We start from the raw sequence: 25,062 nt of genomic DNA on the forward strand, positions 1-25,062 counted from the left end.
CATGTGAAATATGTACAGTGAAATATTAAATAATGATTTATGCCATTCTCTGAGTGTTCAATTTCCAGAACAAGCTGTCCCAACACAAACAAGAGCCAACCTCATGCTCCACCCGGGCCTCATGACAGACTGAGAGACCCAACGTTCTGGATGAAGAAAGACACTAAAACTGACTAACTGATCATACGAGTGGGGGGACATCAATCTCTTCCTCGTGCGTGGATGCAGGTACTGCCTATACTGTGATCGCTGCAGAAAATGCCTCAAAATTAGATTTGTCATCACAACTTACAAATTGGTAATAGTCTCATAGCAGTTCTTTCTTTTGTTAACCTACTGCACTTTTCTGTTAATAAGCACCAGTCTAACCCTTTATGACATGAAAGTTAAGTTTCTGTTTGACTCACGTTCAGTTAAAACTGGGTTTAGACTTATGGTGTGCAATGAAGAGAGTTTAGACACCGCTCTCAGGACAGACGTGTGTTACAGAGTTCTCTAAATAGAATATGGATGGTAGACATATGATAATAGTCACTCCATCTTGGTTATTTATTATAAGAAAAAAAAAAATCCAAAACTGTAAAATGATTATATCACAAATGCTGGCATCAGAGATTATGATTATGGTTAATCATGGATCCAAAATTATGAGATCTTCAGTTTTTTTTATTATTAGAACAGCTCATGAGCAACTAAAAAAAAAAGGATACTTTTTTATTACATAGATGAATGATAAAATATATTTAAGAATTTTTTCCTCTTAACTGTGGCATGCCTAGGCTGCCTAAATCATTCCAAAAAAAAAAAAAAAACCTGGACAGTGTTGAGCGGGGAATTCCACAGTGCCTGTTTCATCATTTCCAACATCGTCGAAAGAGTTTTATTCGATTTGACTTGGTGGTATTCCACCCTTAACAGTATATATGTTCCCCATTCAGTTCACTGTTTGCAGATGCAGTGACAAAAAAAAAAAAAATTTATACTCTGGCCAGAGACATAAAAGTGTGTGTGTGTGTGTGTGTGTGTGTGTGTGTGTGTGTGTGTGTGTGTGTGAGATGGTGCACCATAGCAAATTAAAATGCCATAAACGGCCGTATTCAAATTTTCTAAAATGGGCACATCATATGAATTATGCCTAATGAAATAATGGTCATGGATGAATTTTGGCTAATAATCCTGTCCTGGGTTATTGTGGCAGGATGAAACAATGAAATTTCTTGGGAAGGCAGAACAAGCAAACTCGTCCTGTTTACCCCCCACCTAACTTTTCTTTTCTTTCCAGCATGTCATGACGAGTTCCACTGAGTGGAACTGATTCTGTTCTAAATGTATAATGTAATGTTTTGTGTTTGTTAACATGTTGGGATGAGGTGGGATGAGTGTTATCACTCATAGAGAAATTTATATTATTGTGTAAAAATAAGAAATTATTTACTTATTTAATCAACAAAGAAAATAACATAACAATAAAATTAAATTATGTATGATATTGCCAAATGAGGGAATATCATGGGTTCAAGCCCTGAACGAGCCCTGGATAACCCTCACACCAAATTAATTTTCACAGGTTTTGTCACCCCAAAGAGGACTGGACGGGGTGGTGTGTAAATATATGTTGTCTCTAACAAAACCATTTCAGGGTCTTCATTCACAGGTCAAAGCCATGCTGTTGATTGCTGAAATTCATCCTACCACTCCGAGTGCTAATGTATTGTTAACCGTATGAAAAACGACAATGCTCTGTCAGAAAAAAAGGTACGGTGCTGTCACTGAGGCTTGTACCCTAAGGTACAAAGGTAAAAGGGTACTAATATGTACCTTTAAGGTACAAATATGCACTTTTAAAGTACCTTTAAGGTACTAATATGCACCATTTAGGGTTAAGTAAGGTACAAAGATGTACCTTTTTACCTTTGTACCTTAGGGTACAGCCCCAGTGACAGCACCGTACCTTTTTTTCTGACAGTGTGTTGTTGTCTCGTTTTGTTCTTGTTTTTTTCGTGTGTCTTCTCCATTCAGTACGAGTAGATGTAATCAGGAGATTTATGTGTGGTATTTTCATCGAACCAGTTGGCTAAACTGGTGGCTTAAAAGCCCAATGTTTGCTCCAACTGATCAAGAGCGTCCCAAAACCAAGGAAGGATCGACGAGCACCGCAGTGCTTAGCAACACAAGGGGAATTCTACAGAGAGACTGATCACCTTATCCTACTGCTGAAGCACAGAATGGAGAGATTGAGACTTTGAATGATTGAGTTGTTTAGAGTTATCAAATGATATATAGTCGTTTAATTTGTCTATTTGTGTGATACATCTGATGGTTAGGTTATTTTACGTAGTTTTTATTTAGGTGTAGTGTTGATATTGAATTCACAAATTATTTTGGCAGATTCATTTTACCATTTACATTACATTACTAAAACTGACTAAAAAAATTCAAAATTAGTGGAAGAAATTCATCAGTTGCGGTAAGTCCTCAACCCAGCAAAAGTCCAGGGGACATTCGGGGTCGGGTTCGTTTAGAGGCCCTTGTCGGACCAGCCTGGTGAAGGCTTCCAGTCAATATTCTATGCAGTTAGCTGGGGTTAGAGAGGTACCTGTAGCTTTACTTAGAGTTGATGCTTTTATATTTAATTTATTCTACATCCATTTTGTATCTTTTGAAAAATTTGTTGAGTCTTTAAAGACTCAAGTGGGGGAATTGGTGGATCCATAATGGTTTATATTCATATTCATGCATTTTATTAATATTTATGTTAATCGTTTATGGCTTATGATTTATCAGTTTCACTTTTGATTTCATATATTTATGTACTCATACTTTATATATTAATTCTTATCATATTTTCAAGTATTTACTTGTTATTGTACCCTTATGGTTATTCTTCTTTTATATTTAAGTGTACGTATGCTTGTTATGTTCAGTTGTTCTTCAAGTGTTCTGGTGTGACAGGTCCTGACACGTTTGTGGTTAGATATTGGACGCCTGCCAGTACTGCAGAAGTGATGTTTTTCAGAATTAGTTGCTCATTTGAATCCAATCAAAATATGTCTGTTATTATTTCTGCTGACATTTGATTGTGTAAGATTTGCAAAAATCCCTAAGGGTAAAAACAACTTTTATATCTACTTTTGGTATCTGACCATTTAACCTTTTCTTATTAGAACAAAAACAGTTTTAGTGGGTTGAGAATTTCCCTAAATGCTTATGGTATCATATGGACTGAGTCGTTAATTTAGCTTTTCCCTCCTTTGGTCTCCAGGGCTTCTGCTTCTTCTCTCTTATCTGCAAATTATTGTTATTTCTTTCTGTATATTCTGATCTTCATCTATTAGATACAATACTCTGGATTTTAGAATACTCAATTTTATTATTATTAATTCTTTCTGGTTGTTATGTTACCTTTTGGTTTTATTAAACATTATCGATTTAAAGTTGTGTTATTTTTTTCCTATTACAAGGAAACATTCTCAATCTTTTTTTCCCACAAAATGATGTATTTCATTGACAAAAAAAATTATTGTGAAAAAAACATGAAGCACTGTGAATCAGGATTCAGTTTAACACAGTGGTGATATGAAACTATATGGAACTAAATGATCAAACCTGCAGTATATTCACAATGAAATGTATTAGTTTTATTCTACAAGCTTTCCATAACAATTAAAATTGTGTTTATGTTAAATTAGCTGCTAAAATAATAGACCATGTAGTAATTTGCGTAATATCAAAGATGAAAGTAAATAATGAGAGTAGTTTCACTTTTGAATAAAAAAGAGCAACTGATTCTGTTTTAATTTTAATCACAAATGAGAAGAAGTCACGACATATGACATATTTAATTAGCGAAAACACTTGTATTTAAACACAGATTAACACACTTTACACAGGCTCTTGTGATCCCAGTGATACCAGCCTTTGCTACTGACACATTCAGTCTGAAATATATCATAAAGTGACATTACAACAAACATGTATTATTAAAATTTTTAATACACTCATGTTCAAAACAAAGTGAAAAATAAAAGTGTCTGCTTTGTCTGGTGTACAGGGATATTTATTGGCAAAAGTCATATTTGGGAATGAAAGAATATTGGCTATAGATATTATATTAGTTATCACATGCGTAATTCACCGTGGCCTGGCAAAATGTGGTGGGGGCATCACATGTCCTACCTGCAAATTACACCCGTCACATAACTAACTACTCATCTCTGCGTTCAGTGCTGGTAAAGTGCTCCATATGTAGGCTAGTCATCAATTTCTAGATCCTCTGATGCTCTTTTTGCCACTAGCTATCCCTATGTCATCTAATCCAGATAACAGAGCATCACCATACAAAACATTCCCTTCTACTTCATCTGCAAACGAAAGCAGTGCGTTTTAACTAGATCAAGTCCTATATAACCCTACGAATGGCCGATCGCAGAATGCGTTTGGAAAGCATGCGACTCATTATGCTTTCGTTGATGTCATACGCCGATCAGCCTGCCCTGCACACAGAGCCACAGTGCTGATGCATATCAAAGAGCTTAGAACATAGTGTATATTCTTTGTGCATATCGAACGTTCAGTTCACCATGCCAGACCTAATTAGGTTAATTCATCCAAAAGGATTAGCCAATTAGCGCCAAGCACCGCCCACTGCCTTGATTGGCATTTGTGAAATGTCCTCTATTATTATGAAAAGAATCTTTGGGAAAATCGTGCTTTGGAAATGCATGATTCTTCAAATAGGCGTCATTCGTAAAAAAAAAAAAAAATGCAGCATATTATTAGGGAAACAGCTTTTTGAAAAAGCACATTTAATTTTGAAAAATTATATATTTTAACACAATAATAGTGTGTGAAAGAGGATATTGTGAAATATATTAATAAATGTTGTGTTTTCATGGAATTAAAAAATAGATACATTTATTTATTGATTTATTTAATAATTGAATTAATAATTAAATAAATTGATTATTTAATTATTTCAGAACATACTGTTCCATTAAATTGTTTTACTGAGTTCATTATTTATTTCATTATTTCATTTTGAGTAATTTGGTCCTCCATAAGTATGTTTTTTTTAAGCATTGTTTTTTTAATCTCACTTATAAACTTCCCTCTCCCCATCAATACAAAAATCAGCTGAGCTGACACATAATAGACAGTCAACAGAATCACAATGTATACATTCTCAGATATATATTCTAAAATAAGGATTTTTTTCTTTATTCCCAGGTGAAAAAATAGTGTTGTGATTTATACTACAGTAAAGTACTTGAATTAATTTGTTGTGGTAATTAGTTGCTGTAATAATATAATAACTATAGTAATATAAACAAATTACTTAATAGCCTACTGTACTAAGTTTTCTACAACTGTAGGGTATATTATAGAGTTTAGTGTAGTAAAAACTATAGTTTATCAGTTCACCATGCAGTATGCTATAGCATTCATTAACAAAGTGTAGCAAATACTATACATTATACTACAATTTGCTACAGTATGGTTCAAAAACACTATATGGTTCAGCAAGCATAGCATAACCCCCGTATATTTTAAAATATCATTGCTTAGTGATAATTGGTTACAAGTGTTAGCTAGCCTGTTACTGAATTACATGACTGAAATATCAGCAGATAAGGTGGGATTTAGGGTAAACAAACTGCTGTATGCTACTTGCAATGGTCAAAAACGTATAGCCTAGCAACCCAGGTGAAAAACTACACTTCCTTAAAGTGCTCTATTTTCGCGAAGCTAATTTTATACTTAATAGATTGTTCTTAATTTTGTACTTCCATAGTATTTTTTAATAAAATTCTTCTTTAGTACTTCTTAAGAATATCTATAGCCTACTCAAGTGTGCTATTTTGAGACACCATGAATTAGAACTAAAATGTGATTTTAACATCTCTGTATTTGTAGTGTTATGGGGTTCAAGTACTACAAGTGGTAACTAGTGTCTCAAAATAGCACAGTTGAGTACACTAAGATGTTCTTAACATTATATTAAGAAGTACTAAAGAAGAATTTTTCGTATATTAAAGTACAAAATTATTGGTGAAAATAGAGCACTTTAAGTACATTATGGAAGTGTACTTTTTTCACCTGGGAATGCGCGTGTCCGTGGGTGTGGTAATGTGGGCTGGTGTGGTTACAGTGCCAGGGCTGACTTTTTGTCCCAGTCCGCCCCTGGCACTGAATCAAACGCACTCCTTCTGAGCGCTAATTCATCCGCGCCGCTTCTAATTGGCTAACGCGCACGTCACTCAGCGGTTCCATGGCTTCATAGGTTCCAATTGAAAAAAGGGTTTGCTGGCTGCTTCTATATAACCCGTTTTCGCACATATCCTACTTACCGATGAGCTGCAGCATTTTGTAGGATTCATTCGGTGATCAGCTTCTAATACAAATAGTTTTTTTCATCATGGCCAACCCCAGAGTTTTTTTTGACATCACCATCGATGGAGATAATGCCGGGAGGATTGTAATGGAGGTAGGTCACAAAAAGTGTCTGGATTGCGGTGGTTCATGTGCGTTCACATCACACCGTCTTTAAATCTAACGAATTTTTTCCGTAATTTTTTTTTTTTTTATAAAATGTGTGTAATCTGATCGAGTGTTTCAGCATCTTGAGATGGGCGGACGGGGAAGCAGTTTTTTCCCCTCGCCAAACTGCAACAATAGGTGTGTTCGACATCGGCTGCGGCTGGATGCAACCGATCGGCGAGATTAGCCGCGTGCAGGCGGGGAGGAGCTGAAAACGGAGACGTGAAGTCGGACACTTTCTGCTTCTCGTAGTGACGCTCGCTCTGCGTTTGCATCGGTTTGCATACTTTATCACAGCTGAAGTGAAATAAATGCAATATTTGACTAATACACTGATGTTTCAGAGACCTTTTCATTCAAAACATTATGTACTGCTTACAGCGTCTGTTTTTACAAGAATAAAGTTCAACATAAGCGTATGTTATTTAAATAACAATGTAGTTGGGTCTTTGTTTTTTTTATCCGTTTTATTTTGATAAACATGACACAATACAACATCACGTCTACATGAAAAGAGCTTTAACTGTTATAAAAACAGATTTTTGAGCATTAGTGGAGCTGAAGGCATGACAATAAACCATAGACTGTAAAAAAATATGGACGTAGTGTCCGTGACGTCACCCATAGAGTTCTGAACAGCAGTTTTGACCATAGACAGTAAAAGTAAATGAGGCCGCGGCCATCTTAGCTGCACGTGACCGCACGTCACTCACGGATAACTGAAAATGGGCAAAGAGGCGGGACGAAGTTGGAGCCCATGCGATAGTACAAAATGAAGTTGTGCTTCTGATGAAATGAGGCACTAACATTGTTTTTCATGTTTGATACTGTAAAACTGCTTGATTTTAAGCAATCTATTGAATAAAGTGCTATATGAAGACCTGAGGTGACTGGAGTGCTCATTTGCAGAGCTCATTAACATACCGATGTTGTTATGATCAGATGCTTTTCTTATGCTTAATAATAAATGCTTGCTGTTTTCTCATTTTTGTTGTGTTTATTTTGTTACTGAGAAGAAAGTGTACAGCACATATTTACATATTCATCTAACCGTCGACAGACATCCCAACCTGCAAAAAGTCATTTCAGGGAGGTATCGTAATTTTCTTTAAGCTCCGATCTGTACGAGTTGGGGGCGTGCCAGTCAGAAACATAGTGAAATACCACAATACTTACAGGTATTTAGCAGTAACATTGTCAGGCTTTTCTATTTACAACGAAGTAAGATGATTACCAGCAAAAAATACGCTAGCATCACAATGTAAAAATGTAATATGTAACAAAAAAGTTTACAATGGCTTCATAAATTAATTAAAACACTTAAAAAAGCAACATACAGCTAATGCACATTCTTTGCTCTACATTTTCTAGATGCAGAAGTGTTGTTATTTTGTGTAATTAATTTAGGAAGGCACACCGCCATCATACTCCGACGAAAGTGACTTGAACGCACCTACCGTCGTACACACGACTTCCCACCTCGTAAATACGAACTTCCCAGGAGGACTTGAACGCACCATAATATGCACATGAAATGAAACTTGTCAACTCACCTCACTGATAATTGATTGGTTGATTTGCCGAAAAAGGCCATTCGGGATGCTCTCTGTCATACATGCGCTTCGCACACACACACACACACACACACACACACACACACACACACACACACACACACACACGCGCAAGGTCTCTCTCTCGCTCCCTCTCCCTCTCTGGCGTGCGCGCGCTGGTTTGAAACACAGTCTCTATGCGCGCTCTTGCTCGCTCGCTCTAGATTCCGGGAGATTTTAACTAATTTGCGGGCATCAGGGAGCCGCTATCAATATGCGGGAGACTCCCGGAACTTCCGGGAGACTTGGGATGTCTGCGTCGATCCCAGCAGTGTGGGCGGCGTCAGATGATCGTTTACAGTATAACGCTGGTCAGGCATTTCCAACTTCGTTTTACTCCTAAACGAAGAACGAAAAAGAACTTCGTTTGAAGTATACTGGGGCCTTAACGCAGTTCGTCATTCTGATGCTTATGACTTCTAAGAACAGCAGAAAATGAGCTGTGCTGCTGTCATTGACAGGAGACTGAAAGCAGAGCGCACATGACGGAGTTTTCGATGATTACAGGCCAGGGACGTGCACAGATATTTTGGGGGGCAGGGGCTCAAGTGGAAAAAATGGCACTTATAATTATTTATTTAATAAAATAATAAACCCTTAAATATATTTAGACAACTCTGACTTCCTTACTAATTTATTTTAATTCCCTCACACTGACGCAATTGTTTTATTCTTGATTTCTACAAAATAATCAGTTCACACAGAGACCATGTTCTTCTTTAGTACTGACTAGGTTTATCACAAGAGCAGACGACAGCAAAGGAAATGATGCCACAATGTGCATGTTTTCTGCTACTATTTTCAAGAAGCTATATATTTAGAATAAATGACCGCACCAAGAAGAGGGACATAGTTTCACTAATAATTTATTTATTTTACACAAATCAATAAATCATTTAATTCTTTTGGTGTTATTGGAATACTTCTTTCATGTGGACAATTTTAAGATTTTGGTCCATTTTTGCTTCCATTTCTTTCACTCTAATGGAAAGAAAACTTAACCTTAACCCTACACATTTAGATGGTCTTTGTTTTAAGCCTACTACCATCCGTCTGTTTGCATCTGTAGATTTCTTCTAAATTAACCAAAACAAGCTAATCTGCATATTTAAACACATCAAGAGTTTCTTCCCCTGAAATGTTATAAATACATTATATATTATAACTAATGCCTGCAGAAGGCACCAAAAGCCTGCTGATATTTGTCGTTTCACAGCACAGCACGACCAAATCCACAATCAAAGCCAACCACCAAAAGTAAAAATAAATATTATTAGTTAAATAATATTTGGCCACTTTTTTTCTTTTGATAGAAATTCTACAGCCACTTATATCGATGTAATCTCCTGTGTAAGCATAGATTTAGGAATAACATTATGTAATGCTGTATTATGATTTTTAAATAGTTTTAATAAATCATGCATCCTTAGAAAACTGTCTAATTATGCGGTTCATGGATGCTCCTCTTCTGGTATTGACAGCCCTACAGATATCATTACCATGGTTCAAAACGCAATGCATAGGACATTAAAATAATTGAAATTATAATATGACATAAATTACATTAGTATCAAATCAGGCAGATGCGTTGCTATTAACGCTGCGTAAACTCACCCTTAAATAGTTTTAAAATAGTTTCTCAAATTTCACATGTCTGTGAACATACATAGGCTACCTGAAAGGAATGCACGGGATGGATCCATCTAGGGCTTTTTTTTTTCGCATCTCATCGCCAAACAGCCAGCAGCAAACGCGAGATGTGCGGGAATGAATGGCGTGTCGCAGAGGGAGGGCAACTGAACTCGACAAAGCCAACCTGATATATAGTATTTATTATTATTATTATTATTATTATTTTATTCAGTAAATATATTTTTGACAGGGAAGCTGTGCGCAAACAGGAATATTTATTCATTTATTAAAATAAAAAAAAGCACCCCAGAAAAAAAGGGCACTTTCTCTTGAGGAAGAAAAAGGGCAGGGGGCTTAAGCCCCCTTTTATGTCTATGTGTGCAGGAGCCTGTTAAAGACGCAGTCTGCGCAGCTGCACGCGTTTTTCCCCCCCAATACAGACGCCATTTTCACCATTTTTTTCAAAACCCAAGATGTCATTTTGAAAAGCAGGGGTGAATGCTGTCTAGCAAAACTTGTTCACCAGAACTGAATATTTACATTTAATTATTATAATGACTCTTTAAAATGTGCTCAGACTTGACTAATAAACGATTCCCATACGTTTTGATAAATGGTACTGCAGAAATGTCAATAAACACACTCTATGCAGTATCAGTAAACGTGTCTCGCGCGTTCTTGTCAATGTTGCCAGAGAAACGCGGAAGTCATGGAATTCTAACCTGCTCTCATCTTAAACGTCTTTTTCCCGCTATTGTTGTGTTCTAAAAGTTATGGTCTAAAAATGACTGTTACCTAATTTTAAAATAGAAATAAGTAATAGAAATTACAAAACTGCAAAGCCTTTAATCCTTTATTTGCTTATCACGACGCAGATATACTCTATGTAATATTATTTAGATAATGTTTGTCTCAGTATTTGATTTGCTATGATTTTCATGGTTGTCTCTCATCTCAAAATTTTGCATTAAAGAAAGGTTATCCCTCTTATTATCTTTGGGGTCTATTTGACACCACGCAATGTTTAACGCCTCTAAAAATATGGTTTACATTTTTTTTTTTTGGCTTCATATTTGATGACTTTTAATGGGGACAACTAGGTAAACATAAATTTGTCACAATGACATATTTTCAGTGTCCTGTACACAGTCCTATACACATCGGTGATCCTTGGGATCAATTTGACCCCAGGCTCATTTATCTGTATAAAACATATTAGAAATATAAAAATTTTACACATATTTGTTTTGGAAAACAGTGAGGTCATTATAAAATGCAATTTTATAATCTACAATCAACTTTCATCTGCTTTAGGGCTCTAATCTATTACAACCATACCTGAAGTATTGCGAGAAACACTGTCATCACTGTCTTAATTCTCACAAAAACATAGATGAGGAGAATCCTAATTTTGAGACATCCTGCTCAAAATGAAATTCTTAGTGTTTTCTCTTCTGTTGTCTCTCAACCACAAGGAGGTACATTACCTTTCAAAAAAGGCAATTTATAATGGTCCCGCCCCCCACTTGAATGATAGGGTAAAGTAGCAGTGGGTTGTAGTCGCAGAAACCCTCATTAGATGAACTATTTGTTAAAAGTTTGCTGCTTCAGTTGTGGTGTTGACCAGATGCATTTTACATACAGTATTTACAGTACATACAGTAAATGCTTCATTGGCAAAAAAAAAAAAAAAAAAAAAAAAGTGAAAAAGTGCTTCTAGTCATTGTGTTCTTGCGTCTTCAATGGTTACCTCTAAAGAAAGACATGTACCCATCATCGCTTTGCAGCAATTTCTTTGCATGTGAGGCCATTTTGATGCAAAGCATCTGAAAGAACCATTTTCTGGATCATCAAGAACTTCAGAACATCCCAGAGTGTCCAGCAAGCGGCAGGATGACCACCTCCTGACGAGTCAATCCTGAACCATGTGCAGAGCTCAATATTGGCAGCAGGTGTGCATCTGTAGGCACAGTGAGGTCAAGACTTTTGGACAGTGGCTTGGTGAAGAAGGGCAGCAAAGAAGCCACTTTTCTCCAAGAAAAACATCAAGGACAGACTAGAATTCTGTACAGCAAGTACAGCAAGGATTGGACAGCAGAAGACTGAAAGAAGTTATTTTTTCTGACGAAGCCCCCGTCCGACTGTTTGGGACATCTGGAAAATGATTAGTCCAGGGAATTAAAAGGTGAACGCTATGATGAGTCCTGTGTCATGCCAACAGTGAAGCATCCTGAGACCACCCATGAGTGGGGCGGTCCCAAGGGAGGGTCAAATTGACCCCAATACTGCATGTTATTACCCTTGATGGCAAATATTATTATATTATATTATATTATATTATATTATACTATACTTAGATCATTATAAAATGCAATTTTATAATCTTCAAACAACTTTCATCTGCTTTGGGGCCCTAACCTTTCATAACCATACCTGTAGTATTACATCATAGTAGTGTAGGGGGAGGTGGGAATCTTAATAGTATGTAATATAATAAAATAAAGCCATTAATATATGAATATGCCTTTTTTTTTTTTTTTTCCATTTTTGTGGTTTTATTTAAAGAGCTATATGAGTAGTCAATGAAGAAACATAAAGTACCTGATACATAAACCTTTGAAAATAAAATCATATTCTGGAGGTTTTTAATTGCTGGGGTCAAATTGACCCCAGTGTACACAGCAAATTTTAAAGTGTTGAATTCACACTCAAAGTGCCAAAATTAACACTTTTTCAGGGTTTATATAGGTCCACACTAAATAGAGTTAAACTAACACTTTAAATAGAGTTACTTTTTTAACACTTGTATGGAGTTAAAACAACACTGTAAGTGTTCATAATTAACACAATTATTGGTGTTCCCCCCCCTCATTTACACTGCTAGTGTTAAAACTACACTAGATGCGTCAACACCAAGAGAGTTCATTCCACACTAATATTGTGCTCATACAAACCCTGATTTGTCATTAAATGTAATCTGTATTCAGCTGAACTAAAAACACAATGTGTGCATTAAATAACAGCCAATACGTTGTATCAGTTTGAACGTTTATTTTCAACAATGACACGTCTTAGACATAACAGTTGAAACAAATTCATCATCAAATTCACCCATGTGAACTCTGCAGGTCAAAAGACCTGTAAAACTTCAAAATGTTAGCGGTTAAACATACTCTCTACTTCCAATATCTGTACTTTAAATACATGATGCTCCGAAAAAAAATTTGTCAAAAGTTTGTCAATGCTTCCCATGCAATTCCTTTACTTTGGGAGACTCACTGGTAAGACCAACAGTAGTGTTGTTGAGTGTAGCGGGTAGATAAAGATAAAAGGACCTACATAGCAGGTAGAAACAGTAGACTTAAAGTTCGATAGCACTCAAGGAGCTGGTTCCTTCAGAAGAGATGAGGTGCTTCTTCAACCACTAAGAATTTGTCAGTCCTGGCCTTGATCCTTCTCAATACCAGTAGGAATGGCTGGTGGTCCTCCCTCCGACTGAGATGGCCTTCAATACTGGTGCAGGACTGTAAACAGCAAAAACAAAAATTACATTAAACGAGATGGAAAAAGATAAAATATTTGCAAAGATGAATGCATAGTATTGTTTGATGAGAATTGTGCTTTAAAGGATAGTTCACCCAAAATAATGTTCTTCCACTCCCATAAGACTTTTGTTCATCTTTTAAATACAAGTGAAAATACTTAAAGATTTGTCCACCCACAGAGTCCACGCAGCTACCACTTTGATGCTACAAAAAGTTCATAAAGGGATTGTAAAACTAATCCATACGAAGTTTAGCACTTTAGTCCAAATTTTCTGAAGAGACACGGCCACCTTATATGATGAAGAGATTGATTTTAGGTTTTTATTTACAATCAGCACAAATAGTTCTTGTGGAAGCTCAAACGATGCTACATAACACCGAGAATAAACTCGTGTGTGAATTCCCGTTTACCATATCCGATCTGTTTGTGTTTATAAATGTTTATATGTAAATAAAAAGACGGTGAAATGTTTACATTATGCAAGTCTCTTCAGAAAATACGGAACAACTTAATTCATTTGGATTAGTTTTATGATCTCTTTATGAACTTTTTGAAGCATCACAGTGGTATTTGTATACCGTCAATGAATCGACAAATCAGATTATTGAAATAACTACATTTGTGTTTTGAAGATGATCAAAAGTCTTAAGGGTTAGGAATGTCATGAGGGCAAGCACAAATTATATTTCAGTAAATTAACCCCTTAATAAAAATTAAAAAAGCTGCACTCCACAGATTTTTATGTCCTTATTGAACACCTGATTCAGATCATCAGCTCATTTGCAAGGAGTTCCATGAATTGAATTGTGGGTCCCCAGGACCACGACGGAAAACCACTGCGTTATGGTATTTACAACCATAATTTCAAAGTTCACAATGACATTGCAACAGTATTGTGAGTTTTACCTTATGGAAGTGCAAAAGTCTGTCTTATCGTAGTCTTCTTTCTCGTCACTGGATTATTTTTTCAGGGCGTCATGGACAATCTAAACACGACAACATTACGGGTTACAACTTGAGACTAGTAAAATCATGGAAGGTAATTATTACAGACAAATTAATTGTGAAAAACAATATGCATACCTGTTTGCCATCACATCTATGCCAAATCTGTCACTGGCCTTTGTTTGCTGGTTTTGCGCTGCTGATGGTCAGACAAAGAATGCGTACATGTGCTGGAGGTCGAGGATCTTGTGTGTGACTAAGAGAGAAAAGCAAAACAATTTAATGTTTCACATCTATAAATGTCTTAATTCATACAGGGCTAAAGATAAAACATTTACACTATATTATGGAGACCTTAAAAGAATGTCTGAAGTGTTAAAACATTACAGAATTAATATTTACCATTCAATTCACATTTCTTCCACAATATTTTCAAATACCAAATACCATCAGGATTACCACCAGACATCTTCCCCCGGTTTCACAGACAAGGCTTAAGCTAGTCCTAGACTAAAATGCATGTTTGAGCTGCTTTAACCGAAGGGAACTTGCACTGACATATCTTAAAATATGTTAGAGCCATTGTTTTGTCTCAAGATGCACACCAGTAATGTTTTTTTCTAGGGTACATTTATAAAAACTACTTAAATACCCTAATTGAACTAAGGCCTAATCCTGGCTTAGTCTAAGTCCTGTCTGTGAAACCGGGCCCTTAAGTTTAAATTTTGATGACTTTAATGTGTGTCCTCTACCACATCAGTGTCTGTCTTTTTTTTAATTGTCATAAATAATAGCAAAAGCTTGAAACAAGCCCTGTGGACTTTAAGCACAGTTGCTATATGACTGGCTTTAATTAGTTATTGTCAAAGCCACAGCACTTACCTTCATTTAGAAAATCTTGGAATGCACCATGATATTGAACTTTCACCGGCATGACAACAGCTGTTGGTCAAGAAAAATGCAAATAGTTAATTTTAAATAAGGTCCAGCGAACAGATGCAGTCAGAAGCTCAATTTGTCATCTCACAAATTATTTATTAAAGTGAGATTGCAAACAAACGATTGCAAATGAAGCGCGCACGTTAGACACATCTCTGGTTACTTGGGTAAAGTTGGTTTTATATTCGCACATTCGGACTTCTGATAAATTCAATAAATGTGCAATAAATTAATGTTTGCGAATTTTAAGCAGCGACATGATATTGACAACCAACGATTGACAACTTACAACATTTTTCACAGTCGATCAAAATAGGCAAGTATTGTTTTAAAGCTGCAGTAGGTAACTTCTGTAAAAATGTATTTTTTACATATTTGTTAAACCTGTCATTATGTTCTGACAGTAGAATATGAGACAGATAATCTGTGAAAAAATCAAGCTCCTCTGGCTCCTCCCAGTGGTCCTATTGCCATTTGCAGAAATACACCGCTCCCGGTAAGAACCAACCAATCAGAGTCAGGAGGAGTGTCTTTGCAGTGTCAATCAAGCTCGTGTGCGCGCTGATCACACTCCTGTCATGCACAGCCATAGTGCACAGCGCGTACAGGCGTTCAAATTCAAGATTACCGGTGTAATACCATTTTACCTCTTTATGGCAATCATTTCTTTCAACATCTCTGTGTCCATGATTTTCAGCGGAGACACTTTTCTTCACTATAAATAGCTTGTTATCACTTATGACACAAGCTCAGATAGCAGCTTTTAGCTGACTTTGAATGAGAGAGAGACTCTGAGGATTTCAGGACTGGTACACTGTCTTTTTATAACTTTTAACATCAAACTTTACCTATTTCTTGTAACTCTGGCCCAGCTTAAGACTTTGTCAGAATTGGCATTTATTTTCAAATAAGCATTATTTTCATATTTGTCTTTCACCCATATATCAGGGAACTTAGACATTACAAACTTCCGATCAGGGGTGCGTTTCCCGAAAGCATCGTTGGTGAACTATGGTCGTAAGTCCCATTGAACTCTATTGGTAACGACGGAACTTACGACCATAGTTCGCTTTGGGAAATGCACCCCTGGTTGAGTCTCTGTGACACTGGTAGTCTCATTTTTGCCATTTAAACCTTCGGTCACTTTGACCATAAAAAAACAAATATTTAGAACTTAGAGGTCCCACATCATTTAGTTATTTACATTCACAGTAGTGATGTGCTCATCACAAGAAAACATACTTGAGACTGTTCAAATATTTCTCCATAAAATGAAAATGACCTTTAAAGGCAGAGTAGGTAAAAAAATGTATAAAAAACTTTTTTTCAAAATTTGTTTAAACTTTATTTATATATCAATACATAATTAAAATGTAAGTACTCTGAAAAAGAAAGTATAAAAATCGAGTGTCTGTAGACCTCTCACGACTGTTTTAAAGACAGCTCATTATTTCCATTCACTCCACCCCCTCCCTTCTGGGCTCCTTCCAAAGCCACGCCCCCAAAACGCATGAACGCGCGACTCCGACCACTGAGCTGGAAGACGCATTATTTACCTGAGACGAGTGGAGAGGAAGGAGCACAGTGCATGTAGTGACATCATGTCAGAATCACATGTAATAAAAATAACTTTATAATTATGAAGATAAACAAACAAGATTTTAGTACTCACTATCAAGCTAGCATATTGATATTGGTAAAGTTTAAAATATATATTTTTTGATTCGCTAACGAGCTAGTTATCTATAAGGCAAAGCTAAAAACAGGTTTCATGATACACGTTTTTCCATTACCATCATTTACACTGTGATGAAGATGAATTTCGTCTAAGATTCATAACATATACGTTGTTCTACAGATAAACAGAGTAACATACACTCAAATATCAACTCACAACTGCATTGCAGACACAAAATAATAACACACACATACAACAAAGTGTGTACGACACACACAGATACAAGATAAAGACATCAGTAAACATAGGTAGAGAATATAAGAACAAAACAAAGGCGAAAAAAAACGTGCAGGTAAACTTACAGGTGAACATGGTAAAAGAGTTAGACAGAGGGTAAATATAGTTCTAAGAAAAGTTCCTAGATGCGGAGTAACGTTAGGCCTACTATCTGTTAAACATGTATTTAGTTATCTAAAGCAAAATTATGCACAATTCAACACTATAGCTATCATCTTGAGCTAGGCCTATAGATTATTTATCGTCTCTACTACGGCTCGCTAAGTAATGTTATGTTAGCTATATTACGCAGCTACGTGTGCTAATGACACATGCTTCATGAAAAAATAAACAAAAAAATATGTATGATCAAAAAACAAAAAGAAAGATTTACCTGTCCAGCAGAAATAAAGCCATCAAGGAGTCACTTTTCAGCCCCTTGAGTTCCCTCAGTTCTCGCCATCGCTGGAAAGCCACGCCGATATTAACTCGCGATTTTATTTCTTTGTTTATCCAAAGTCTTTTTGTTCATTGCCTTTTCTTGTGCTGTTACTGTCTTCCTTTTTTGCCTGGTTTGCCTTCACGTACTGTGAATTTTGCTTGCTGTTTCTCTGCCATTGTTTTGGTATTCCTAGGATCCATGCCTCTTGAATTCCCCAAATCAAACATGCGCGCGCAAGTGGGCAGGTCATGTGTGGCAAAAGGGTGGTTGCCATGGTTGCGAGAGAGTGACAGTCGCCTAAGCCAATCCTATGTTTCGTCCCGGATGGAAATAATGAGCTGTGTTTAATACAGATTAAACGGTCTAGAGTCACTCGATTTTTATACTCTTTTTATCAGAGTACTTACATTTTAATTATGCATTGATATATATAGAAAGTTTAAACAAATTTGGAACAATTTTTTGCCTACCCTGCCTTTAAGAAGATCCAATCATCCCCATTTTCAACCTCTATTTACTTTTTATATATTTTTTTTAACTCACGTTTTAGATTTATTTTCAGTAATTTTAGATTAACCATTTGTCCATTCAATATAAAACTTATTATTATAGATTTCCCTTCAAAAGGAATTCCTTAAGACTACAATCTTTTGACCTTATTGTTATCTCTTGTTCTTTCTCAATTTCACAAGCTCTCAGACAGAGTGGAAGTCTCTTTTTTTGTTTCTTTCTTTTCTTTCTTTTGTTTACAATATTTTGCAATATGGCCAAGTTTCCCACACTGTCTACACCTTTTAGGTGGATTTTTACAATTACGGGCGAGATGGCCCTTCTCACCACAAATAAAACACTCCTTGTCATCTTTATCCCATTGGGTAATCAAATTGAACCATCCCTCAGTTACTTCTGGGATTTTTCCATCAGGGGTTAATGGCACCCTGACCATTTTAAAAATATGTGAATAAGCACAAACAGCTAAAAATGTGAATTTTTCTGGTTCTTTCTTTGTTTGTAGCCAGTCAAGTTGTTGTTTAACTTTCCAATCAGAATCAAAACCCTGACTAACCATTTTCTCAATAATCTCTGCCAATGTCTTTGAAGTGAGGGCTTCAGAGCAGAGCTGCTTACAGCGTTTACTCTCTTCTACCTCATTATCTGTATCAGGACTGATCAAGTTACTGATCAAGTTACTCAATTTGTCGGCCATATTTTAGTCATAGTTAATACTCACCTGAAAGAGATGGAGGCGGCGATCTTTAAACAACACAGCTTTGGCTTCTGCTTGATGAAACTGCAAAGTATACTCCAAAATCACAGTTACATACTGTGCCAATCCAATTAGGGTCACAAAAATATTTTTTTACTTTTCTCGGAATCGTTCTAGATGCATCCCAGGCAAACAAGAAACCCTATCTCTATTTAATTTTTATTTTGTAATTAACTAATGGTTTTATTAACTGTTTGAATCACTAAGTTCGGGGTACCCCTATCTGATGTGGAAGAGACAGAGTTAGGTTCACGGTGCCACTGGAGCTTCTAAATCCAGTGCCTTACACTCCCTGTAGGGGTACCTCTGTACGCCACGCAGTGTTTTAATCACTTTGTGTCCCTGTATTGGAGTGCGTCCGATGCGCTGCCTGCCGTCACGTGGCTTCAGCGACTTCTTATACTACCAAATTCAATGATCATCAATATCATAAAGCTAGTATAATTAGTGTACCTCCCCGGCCTCCAAATCCGGTTCTATGGTACTCCTCACTCACGTCTGAGTGAAGCTCTGCCGCTCTCCTGCCCCAATCTCTTCCACTCAGACAGCCCTAACCAAATAATAAAACAGCTTCCTACCTTGTTTGTTGTTTAGCCAGGGATGCCACCGAAGAATGATTGCCCGCATTCTCCACCATAAAATTGTTGGGGATAAACAGTTTAGGACCCTTGAGACCAGATATGTTGAATAAAGACCCGGAGTCAAAGTTTAAAAAAATTAATAAATTGAAGAAAAATTTAATGAAGAATAGTTTGCAGTTTCATCGGCAGAAGCCAGCTTCAAGTCTCACAAGGAGTTCGTAGGCCGCTCTGCGTACATTCACATTTCCACAACAATTATACTCTAACAGAGTCAACTAACTACGTCATTACTTCAGGCTGAATGATTCTGATTGGCTAAGAAAAATAGACAAGATTAGAAATTTTCCACACGTGGACAGATAGTAAGAAGCATATCTCCCTTCGTCACGGTGATGACGAGGGGGACCCTAGGTACCGGATGTCCTTTTGGGGTCATGACATGGTGTCTGCTGGTCTCCAGCAGAATGGCAGTTGTCCAGTACAAAGGGACCTGCACAAAACTCTTAGCGCACATACACAGATACGCATGATTCACAGCTTCTTCAAGGCTGAAGTTGATCTGAGCTCTGCTCTCAGCAGGAAACTTTCCCCAAAACATACTGATAACATGTTCTTTTCTCTCAGTGAGAGGTACAGAGGAAAATAGATGCTTTAACATACATTGAAGAAGTCATTCAAATATTTTAACAGAAATATAAATGTTGATTAATAACTTAAAAGATATATATTGAAGCGGCAGTGGATTCCAGAATCCACCCCTTCAAGCACTATCCGCTCCTCGTGCTCGTCCGTCATTAATCCAAACGGAAATAATGTGCAACGACCGGAAATAGGATCAGCTCATCTCCAGTGTCAATTAGTCAACTCGCTGAAATAACACTGACTCTGAACACTGGTTTACACTATAAGTGTTGATGTCCTTGAAATCAACACCAGAATCAACACTTTTCAACACTGGAAAATTAACACCATAAAAACAACTCTGGAAATTTTGCTGTGTAGAAAAAATGTTGCTGGATTTTGAGGGTAATAGGAGGGAGGGATAGTTCACTGAAAAAAAAAATTGTCATTTACTCGCCCTCAAGTTGTTCCAAATCTATATAATTTTCTTTGTTCTGTTGAACACAAAGGAAGATATTTTGAAGAATGTGTTAAACTGAACAGTTTTGGGGCACCATTGACTTCCATAGTAGTTTTTTCCTACTATGGAAGTCAATGGTGCCCCAGAGTGGCCTGGTTACAAACTTTTCAAAATATCGTCTTTTGTATTCAACAGAACAAAGAAATTTATACAGATTTGGAACAACTTGAGGGCGAGTAAATGAATTTAAATTTTTGGGTGAACTATCCCTTTAAGAAATGCAGACAAAACATGGAAAGAAGTTATATTGGTTTTTTATACATTACATGTACTTAAATATAATATGTATAGAACGCACATTATTAGCAAGTGAGATGCAATTTTTTTTTAAATATTTGATAACACCCAGTGATGTTTACACACATACTTTGCATATAAGCAGCTTAATTTCTATTTCTTATTTTCCTCTCTTCTATTTAAATAGCTGAGAGCTGATGTTGTTCCCAAAACTGCTGGTAAGCCTTTTTCCATATTAAATTTGTTTCTTATAAATAATAATAATAATAATAATAATAATGTGTAGACATTCTCTTTCTCATTATATTTTAATATCTCAATATCCACACAGAGAACTTCCGTGCTTTGTGCACTGGCGAGAAGGGTTTTGGCTACAAGGGCTCCGGATTTCACCGCGTCATGCCAGGGTTGTGCCAGGTAAGCTCTGAAGCCCGTGATGTCATAGGATGTTGTGGTTGACATCACGCTGATGTCATGCTTTTGTCATGCAGGGTGGCGACTTCACCAACCATAACGGAACTGGCGGAAAGTCCATCTACGGCGAAAAGTTTGCGGATGAGAACTTCACCCTGAAGCATGGAGGGAAGGGAATCCTGTCCATGGTCAACTCTGGACCGAACACCAACGGATCCCAGTTCTTCATCTGCACTGCTGATGCCGCTTTGTAAACTGCTTTTTTAAAATTTTATTTTTAATTTGTATTTACATTTGGTGATGTTAGTGCCCATGTATGATTTCTCCATGAACAGGCTTGATGGCAAACAAGTTGTGTTCGGGAAAGTGATATATGGAATGGAAGTGGTGGACCTTATCATGTCCAGAGGAAGCAGCAGCGGGAAGTGCTCTGCCAAGATCAAGATCGCTGATTGTGGCCAACTTTAATTTTTGCTTGCAACACCTTCCCATCCCAACCATGCACATTCCTTACTATATAGATTTATTTTTTTTAGTGGTGGGCCGTTATCGGCGTTACTTGACGTGACGTAACGTGAGACTCTTATCGGGCGAAAAAAAAAAATATCGCCATTAATCTATTCTCAAAGTTGGGTTGGGAGCTGGGTCTATACTACGCAAGCTATGATGACTTTCACCTTGATATTTTAGCGCGGATGTATACCTAGCCGAATAGGTTGTTTGCACATGACGTCACAGCAGCAGCGCGAATGAGTCTGGAGGGCAGGGAGTGATGTTTCTATATGGGAATCCTATCAAAAACTCAAAATTCGCATGTTTTGCGTCGTTTATGGTTGCTCAAATCGATGAAATCTAGAACCCATAAGGTGTTTATATCGTTTACATAACTTATAGCCTACCGTTTTTTTATAACTTATTTCGTTTTTTAATTTTAAAAGTTGTCGCCTTTTATAGTGTTTTGCGTCTGCTGATACTTAACGTAAATGAATATGGATACTTGCTTACCTTTTTGACTTGGTTAAATATTCACATTCTTCATGCTATCGTGAGTTCCTATTACAATTCCCGACTCAGCATAAATGACCTACAATGGCGACATTTTTCACAATCACGACAGAAAATCTAAATACTGCTCTAACTTCACTAGTAGAAAGGCAGAGCGATATAAACTAGTGATGTTACGGTCTGTGCCGAGGCTTCGGAGCGTGTGTCGAGAAATCCCGGAAGCTTTCAGTGAAGCGCGTATCGAAGCAGTGACGTCACTGATGACGTTCGAAGCCTCGCTTCTGCCTGACTGGTTCGTATGGTTCGACTGGATGCGGTTCAAATCTTGACGCGACATTTTGACAGATATATAAACCATGGGATCCCCTCAGAATTTGTGGTTTTAGAATATATCGCCCCTCCTGCCTGTTATGACCAAAGAATTTGTTTACACACATTTGATAGCCCCATTCATTTAAAAACCAATATGTTTATTACATAGTTATGTTATACAATAATTATATACAACCAGAAAATACACATTACATTCAAATAAATATATAAGTCTTTGTGGAAATTGATTTTTTTCTTCACCGTTATTTCTAAGCCATAACTGCCGCAAAATACAGTGTATCACAGATCACATCAGGTCATCTGTATATGTTTCTACTTGTTTTACACTCTTTGACCACCAGGTGGTATTGTGAGCAAATGAAGCCTCGAGAAATGAACCCTTTTGTGAACCACTTGGCTGAAAAGCTTCAATGCTTCATGAGGCTTCATCTCGCCATCACTACTATAAACAAACCCAGACTAGAACTGAACACGGCGTGAGGATGCAGCTTCACATCCTCTATATCTGTCTCCTCGATGGCAGGAAAGTCTTTTAATTCAGCGGAAAAGTCGCTCCTCTTCATAGCATAAGGATCGGGTCCAACATATGTTGTGATTTTCTGTTTATACCTTTCTAAACCAGCAAAGTAAGGACTTTTCCCCATCTCTTCCATTCTAATGTTCACTGCTTGCCCTCCACCGGAATTTCGCGCGTCACCAGAACCACGTGATTGCAAACAACCTATTGACCCTTTGCAAAAAAGATGTCAATATACACAATTTTAAAGTTTAACTCCACCGAGGTTAATCTTTTAACTCCTGACTGCTTTGTTGGACAAAATGGCGGATTACTTTGTCATTATTTGGGTAGCTCACATATTTTGAATGTCTTCGGCAGAATTTAAATGAGCCATTTTAATCTAGATTAATTCCAAGATTACAGTGAGATTAATCTAGATTTAAAAAAATTAATCTATGCCCACCACTACTTTTTTTTTATTGCCATTCCTGAATGAGATGCTAATTCATGTGTCATGGTCCTGTTTTATGTATTCTGATGGTCCCCATGACATAATTTGTTAAACATGGATTAAAGATGGATCAAGATTCCTTTCAACAGATTTTTGTATTTCTTTCTTTCCTTGACAGCTCAGATAATTTGTTCCTAAGGAAACGTGATATATTTCATTTCTCATTGTGCTGTTATGTTCATGTAATATAGAAGCATAGAAGTCATTCATTCATAAGGAGCCCATTGAAGTCTGTTTTGGTTCCAAAATGGCAGCGTGCTGCTGCAGTTCTGTCTTTTGACCAGCAGGTGGTGCCCTGTTCACTTTACTAGTGAAGTGGTTAAAACTAAATTCATAAAAATAAAAATAAAAACTCTTTACTTGAATGTTTAATTTTTTATATTTTCATTGGCATACTAAAATAACAGCAAAAAAATAAACTAATTAATTAATAAATATAAGAAATATAACTGTATAAACAAAAGACACAATCACTAAAACATTGAAATGTATATATATAAATATCTAAAACGGTAATAAAAGCCATTTCAGTATTGCAATGATGCTAAAATAAAAAAATGCTTTTGCTTTTAAGGAAAATTAATTTCCTTACTGTAGTGATGGGAGAAACGAAGCTTTTCAATTTTTTTTAATTTTATCATGATTACAATATTGAGAGCTTTTATTACTGTTTTATACATATATATATATATATATATATATATATATATATATAAACAGTAATAAAAGCTCTCAATATTGTAATCATGATAAAATAAAAAGAATGGTTTTGCTTTTAAGTGTACATGAACACCAGTACTGATGGGAGAAACGAAGCTTTTCAAAGTTTCGAATCAATTGAACCAATTGCTTCGCAAAATGATTCACTGTTTCGAAGCGTTCAAATCACCACTGGTCAAAGTGATATGCCAACAAAACTCAAGACAAACATGCATAAAACAGCTTTTACAGATCCATTGCAAATGTTTTATTGAAAGTATAGTCTATCAGATGCAGTTAACTAATCTCATACAATTAAATATTAAGTGTCTGTATAATATGCATTCTTTTATCAATTTTCACGGCTTGTTTTGTTTGTTCTATGGATGGGTCAGCTAAACAGATAACTACTATTTTTCCTTTTAATTAAATAATAACGTCATTAAAACGTCTGCAAATGTATAGAACTCATCATCAGGGATCAGGTAGGTAGACCATCGTAGTAATAGACATACACTTGTTCAATGATTCGCCGCTGGGGGCGATATCAGTGAATCCGCATTAATCATGGCTTCACAGATTCGCGCCTCACATTTCGGAGGTCGCATTTGAATATATATTATATATATATATATATAAAAAAATTTTTTGTAAGAAACTTTATTGGTGTGGAAGTTCAACTTGTGGGACTTCTGGCGACTGCATTTAGGCTTCAAAATTCATAAAAGTAGTGTTCTGTGAAAATGATCTGGATGGGCAAAACGTCT

The 25,062-nt window shown here is 36.5% G+C and overlaps 1 protein-coding gene and 1 long non-coding RNA gene across 4 annotated transcripts; one reads left to right on the forward strand and one right to left on the reverse strand.

The window, feature by feature from the left end:
• Window positions 1–6,332: 6,332 nt before the first annotated feature.
• Window positions 6,333–21,723, forward strand: LOC125262418 (peptidyl-prolyl cis-trans isomerase-like). Its single transcript, XM_048181181.1, has 5 exons — window positions 6,333–6,484; window positions 21,022–21,052; window positions 21,166–21,251; window positions 21,326–21,498; window positions 21,584–21,723. The coding sequence occupies exons 1-5, from the start codon at window positions 6,416–6,418 to the stop codon at window positions 21,714–21,716; spliced, it is 492 nt and encodes a 163-aa protein (XP_048037138.1). The 5' UTR covers window positions 6,333–6,415; the 3' UTR covers window positions 21,717–21,723.
• Window positions 12,819–22,680, reverse strand: LOC125262420. Of its 3 annotated transcripts, none has more exons than XR_007183557.1 (5): window positions 22,254–22,680; window positions 15,156–15,215; window positions 14,412–14,529; window positions 14,235–14,314; window positions 12,819–13,306 (listed from the first exon to the last, which is right to left on the reverse strand). It is a non-coding gene; the product is annotated as an uncharacterized LOC125262420 (long non-coding RNA). The 3 variants fall into 3 exon arrangements; XR_007183558.1 differs by lacking the exon at window positions 22,254–22,680 and adding an exon at window positions 18,840–19,620; XR_007183559.1 differs by lacking the exon at window positions 22,254–22,680 and adding an exon at window positions 17,561–17,623.
• Between the last annotated feature and the right edge of the window lie 2,382 nt (window positions 22,681–25,062).

This window comes from Megalobrama amblycephala, linkage group LG2, assembly GCF_018812025.1.
Source record: "Megalobrama amblycephala isolate DHTTF-2021 linkage group LG2, ASM1881202v1, whole genome shotgun sequence".
Classification (NCBI taxonomy): Eukaryota; Metazoa; Chordata; class Actinopteri; order Cypriniformes; family Xenocyprididae; genus Megalobrama; species Megalobrama amblycephala.